A 5942-nucleotide genomic window follows, 5' to 3' on the forward strand; every position below is an offset into this window, starting at 1 on the left:
TGTAGATGTCCCTTTCCCAATGTCTTCCACACTTTCCTCTTCCAAAGCACGTCAGATGGTCAAACCCCACAGTGATAAATGCATCCCACACAGTTGGAGTAACACAAGCTGGACAATCATCCCATCTACTAATTCCTAAATTGTGATCATTCATCAATATAGAAAACATTTTTTATTTATGTGTATATAGACTGGAAACCTATCCACAGAGAAACCTGAAAAATATCAAGTCGATGTTGCCTTCTTTCCTCTCATAAAAACAAATATTTTAAGGGAGAAGCAAAATTACCAGAATTCTGCAGTCTCCATGCTGGGCCTGACAAGCCAAAGATACATAAGTATCAAATATCGTGTGTGTGTCCCAGTTCACTCAGATAGGTAGGAACTCAGGTGCCAGCCAAATGGTCTTGCTCCCTTAACCACATGGGGTACAGGTATCCTTTTTTTTTTTTTTGGTCAGTCATGGGGCTTGAACTCTGCCTGGATACTGTTCCTCAGCTCTTCAGCTCAAGGCTAGCGCTCTACCACTTGAGCCACAGCACCACTTCCAGTTTTCTAGTGGTTTATTAGAGGTAAGAGTTTCACTGACTTTCCTGCCTGGGCTGGCTTTGAACTGCGATCCTAAGATCTCAGCTTCCTGAGTAGCTAGGATTACAGGCGTGAGCCACCAGCACAGGGTTACAGGTATCCATTTCTGATGTAGCTGCTTCCCTAGTAAAACTGCTTTGTAACAGACCAATTTTAACCGTTGTTGCAGCTGAGTTCTGGGTTTTGAAAAGCCTTTCTTGAGACCTGTAGAGACTATTGGTAACAAAGCGACAGCCTCTAATCTTTAATTCTCTAGCTAAAGCCTTGTAACTGGGATATACACCTACTCATATCTGCCTCCGTCCCCTTCATAACTGCTTGTGGTGGAGCAGTTTCGTAACACAATGATCTTTGGAGCCATTAGAGTAGCCTAAGAACCAGATGGTGGAGTTTGAACTAGGTGTTCGTTGTTTGTTTTCCCCTTACATATTCGTTATGATTATTCTCGTTAAGTAGTTGTACGAAGGAATTGCCACTTGACGACGCGGTGTATGAATGCAGTATATCTTGATCAGTGTCAGGCCCTTCAACCTCCCCCATCCCTCCCCTGCCCCCTGCCCCTCACTCTCCTTAGTTGTGTAGGCTATACTTTGCATTCTTGTCTCCATTTTCCCTCTCTTAGGGATAGACGAATGAACCGGGGTTTCTGCTGTTCGTGCCAGCTTTGTCTGGAGGCAACAGCCAGAAAAAGAAAACAAAATCAACTTCCAACCAATCAACCCACAGCCGAGTCAAGCACGCTCAAACCAGGTACTAAGGCGAATGCTGCACACCCTCTGAAGGGCGCTCTTCCTCCGTAGTGCCCTTCTGCGCGTCAAGTTCTTCGGATGCGCGGCACCTGCCAGCGTCCGGGGGATGGCGCGGCGGCGGTGCCCTTTGGAGCTGGGGGGGGGCGGGGGGAAGAAGGGGGGCGGAGGGACGGGGGATGGCGCGGCGGGGGTTCGCGGCTGGGCCGCGCGGTGCCCTTTGGAGCTTGGGGGGGCGGAGGGATGGGGGAGGGCAGGGCGGGCCTGCGGTGAACTGCACCTGGCCAGGCGCCCTGTCCCGGAGCTCTGCTGTCTGAGCCTGGACATGGAGCGGCCCAGGACGCCCGGCGAGGTGCACATGAGCCAGGCCATCCAGCCGGCGCACGCCAACGCCCGCGGGGAGCTGAGCGCGGGGCAGCTGCTCAAGTGGATCGACACCACCGCCTGCCTGGCGGGTAGGCGCGCGGCGGGCCGCGGCGTGGTGGGAAGCGCTGGGCGGGGCGGGGGGGGGAGAGGCGGGATGGTGGGGGAGGCTGGGAAGATGGGGTGGGAGAGATCCGAATGACAGATGTGTCCCCCACCTCTCCCCAAGTTGGAGATGCCCTGTGGCTAGCCAGTGGGGCGCAGGAGCGCGGGAGAAGGAAGGGAGGGCTTGTATTCCCAGAGCTTTAAGGCAGGTAGACTGTGATGGCTAAGATCATGCACCCCACAATGACCCACACCATTAGTTCGCTCACCTTTGGGTCTTAGGAACCTCACCCCACTTCCCAGGAAGTTAATGAGAACCCCAGAGAGATTTTACTCATGTGGGCCACTTCATCTACCACAGTCAGAGTTGTAAGGATGTCATTCTTTGAAGATGAAACCCGTATGTTATATGTACACATAGTTTTACTAAAAAAAAATAAAAGGATTTCAACAGTAACCGAAGTGTAGGTAAAGGGCAGTATGTATATTTACACTTCTGTAAACTGTTTTATTGTTTGTTTCAGTAGCTTGCTCATTTCTCAGATTTCCTTTTGTATTCAGCTGCTAACACACCACTATATTCTTGGGAGAGAAAGGGAATCCAACTAGCTGAATAAAGTTTCCATATCTTCCTGCAAATCCGTATGGGAAAGCTCTCACCCTGTAGCATGGCTCAAATTAGAGTAAAGAATTAAGGTCAAGAGGCCACAAGGGTGCAGATCTAATGCCATAGGATTCGTGTGCTTGGGGCTTAGAAGCAATAGCTGGGTCTTGGGCATGGGAAAACACAGCAAAAAGGCAGCTGCCTGCAATAGTCAGGAAGAAAGCTCCCCTTAGAGTCTAAATTGGCAGACTTGGACTTTACATCCTTCAAAACCGTGAGAAGTAACGTTCTATTGCTGAAGCCACTCAGTCCATGGTATTTTGTTATTGCCACTCAAACAGGCAAAGAAAGGCAACTCCTTAGAATTACTACAAAAATAGTTTTGACCCCAAGATCTCTTTCATATAACACTGAGAAATTGACTCTGTCTAGAGATGGAGGGTCTGCTTTTGAAAACAACACACTGTAATGCCGATGTTTTTCTAACTGAAAGTCTGGGTGGGTCAGTGCTTTTGTGAAATGGCTCACTTGTACCTGTGCTAATTTTCCCACCTCTAGATCAGTAAAATCTCTCAAATAGATGCCCCACCTCCACCCCACTTCTGCAGACCTTTTTTTTTTCTTCTTCTTCTCTTAACTCCCTGGAGTCTGTTTCCACACACAGGTCAGAGTGAACTTTTAATTCACAAACCATATCACACACATCTCACTATCTTCTCATCATCCATGGAGTTAAAGCCTAAATCCTTCATCGTTCTTCCCAGATATCACTTGGCATGGGAAATTCACAATCTCTGAAGGGAAATATGAGATGAGCCCGAGTCCAGTTTAGGACTTTAGAAAGTGACAATTAGTGGTCAATTCTAGGGTACTCTAACAGGGGACAGCACTGAAGTTCCCAAGTAAACATGCTAAGCCACAGGCACAGCTTGTAGCACCTCCTATGCCCCAACCATCCTTGCCTTCTAATAGTTCTTACTGTGTCCAGCCCCTCTCCAGACAGAGGTCTCAGGACCTTCACATATGCTCTTCTCTTTGTCTTTAGAACATATTGCGTCTCAGCTTACATGGCATTTCCCCAGAGAATTTTCTTTACCGGCCTACCAGTGCAATGACCTTTCCAACTTCCTGCATACCACTTAGAACAACCTGTAACTATTCCATATTCTTATCTGTTCACCTCTGTGTTTTCTGCATGCTAAGCTAAGCTGCATGCCAAGCTCCACTGCCTACTGAGTGCAAAATAAAGCCTCCTGATCATCTGAATAAGTAGATGAATAGATGAATGGGTGCATGGTTGGATGGATGGATGGAGCTACAACTTGGAATTACACTTCCAAGAGGAAGCCAGACTTTCATATGACATATAGTAGACTTAGTAACTGTACATCTTGTATAAAAACGTGTGTTAAAATGAAATATTAGGCTCACACTTGCTATACCACCTACTCAAGAGGCTGAGGAAAGTGGGCAAGAAAGTGTGTGAGAGACTCATCTCCAATTAAGCACCAGAAAGCTTAAAGTGGAGCTCTGGCACAAAGTGACAGAAGGCTAGCCTTGAAAATAAAAGCCCAGGGACCTGAGTTCCAGGCCCTGAATTCAAGCCCCAAGACCAACAATACATACATACATAAATACATGCAAATATTCATACACAAATATTAGAGTTAGAAGAGGCATTAGACAGCATGAATTTAACTTTCCCTTATCTGAAAGATTAGGGAATTAAAGTTTAGATGATTATGGATCCCTGAATTCTCTGCAAGTGTTAATAGAGCTTCTAATTTTCTGTGTCTTAACTATGAGAGAAGTCCAATTGGATATTTGAGGCCAGTTTGTTAGTTTCTGCTTGCTAATCTATTTGGTTTCTGTCTTAACATTTTAGCAAGACTCAAATTTGGTTATAATCACATAATAAGGGAAGCATGAATATGAAATTATGTAAGAAAAAGAAACAGTGTAGAAATCATAGAAGCTGCTAATAGTGAGTGTCTTTCCAAGGGAACTGACTCTATGATGTGACAATAGAAGTAGTTCTTCAAGTTCATTTTCTGTCCTGTGATGACGAAGTAATTGCTCTCTCATGGTTATTGCAAAAATTTCAGTGATTCATGTTTATAGAAAATGGTATCATAAATAGATTCAGTGGACAATCAATTTCTCTGTTCCTCAATTAATAGTAATGTAAAAAAATAACTCTATAGGATTGGTTTGGGATCGAGTTGCTAGAATTGCTTTGGAACATTTGGCTAATGCCCAGGGTGAATACTCTATGAATGAAGAGGCATCAAGGACATTGTGTAGCCACAAAGCAACTGAATCTGAAGAATAAGACAGAAGCAGGTTTCTCCAGTATTGTCTCAAGCATAATTCTTATTTTCTAACACTTTTGATCACAGTGATGGCCCCCAAGGCATCGGTGTCTCCAGAAACTCACAACTTCCAAAACATCTTTATAATATTTAAAGAAAAATTAAACATCACCACCATCACGTTGACATTAAACATCCTTTCAGCAGACCTTTATTCTTCCCATCCTTCAAGGCACAAATCTGCAGCTATCACTGAATCATTCTTCACCCCCGTGTCCATTTCTTCCTTTGAATTGTCTCAAACCGACATTCTCTTCTCTGTGTTATGTGTGAGCTCACTCTCAGAAATAGAACTGATTCATATAACGGTACAAGTCAAAACTCTAACAGTCTGCCTGGCTCACGTTTGTGTAACACGAGCTACTTGAAGACTGACAAGGGGAGGATCAGAGTTCAAGGCCAATCTGAACAAAACATTTTCAAGACCCCTCTCCCCAATCTCAACCAACAGCTGGGCCCAATGATGCACATCTGTCCTCCACATACATGGAAGGCCTGGAACGATCACAGTTACAGGACAACCTTAGCAGAAAAGTTCATGAGACTCAATCTGAATGAAAGAAGCTGGGCACATTGTGGCATGCTCCTCATTCAAGCAGGATAGGAAGCAAAAATAGGAAGATTTCAGTCAAGGTGATGCCCAGGCAGGAAGGGAGAATTTACCTAAAATTAATCAGTGTAAAAAAGAATATGAGGTATGACCCAGTAGTAGAATATCTTCCTAGAAAGCATGAGGTCTTGAATTCAAGCCCAATATTGCAAAAAAAAAAAAAAAAAAAAGGAAAAAGAACAAAGAAAAAAAAGAAAGAAAAAAGAGAAAAAACAATCTAGGAGTCATTGTGTTTACCTGTCTACCTTGCTTCCTCTTCCATCTATTGGATTCATAAACTCAGTCCTACCTATCAATATTATTTCCTGAAGTAAGATGACTCAGAAGTCATTTGAATGTAAACCCAGCTCCTTTACTCCACCTCACTGTTACCATCTCCTTACAGCTCCTACAATTGTACCTTGTGAATTTCATTACTGGTTTTTTAAAAAAAATTATTTATTTTTTATTGTGAAAATACTGTACAGAGAGGTTACAATTACATGGGCAAGATAATGAGTACATTTCTTATCAAGCATTGTAGCCTCCTCCTTTGTTTCCCCTTCCCATCCCTT

General features: G+C 44.3%; 1 protein-coding gene across 2 annotated transcripts in view; it reads left to right on the plus strand.

Moving 5' to 3' along the window:
- Nucleotides 1-1651: 1651 nt before the first annotated feature.
- Nucleotides 1652-5942, plus strand: part of Acot12 (acyl-CoA thioesterase 12) — a 39127-nt gene continuing 34836 nt past the window's right edge. For both annotated transcript variants that reach the window (XM_013015941.1, XM_013015942.1), the window contains exon 1: nucleotides 1652-1789. In XM_013015941.1, the coding sequence (XP_012871395.1) occupies nucleotides 1660-1789 (130 nt within the window). In that variant the 5' untranslated portion in view covers nucleotides 1652-1659. The remainder of the gene's footprint in view (nucleotides 1790-5942) is intronic.

This window comes from Dipodomys ordii, unplaced genomic scaffold (genome assembly GCF_000151885.1).
Source record: "Dipodomys ordii isolate 6190 unplaced genomic scaffold, Dord_2.0 Scaffold28, whole genome shotgun sequence".
NCBI lineage: Eukaryota > Metazoa > Chordata > Mammalia > Rodentia > Heteromyidae > Dipodomys > Dipodomys ordii.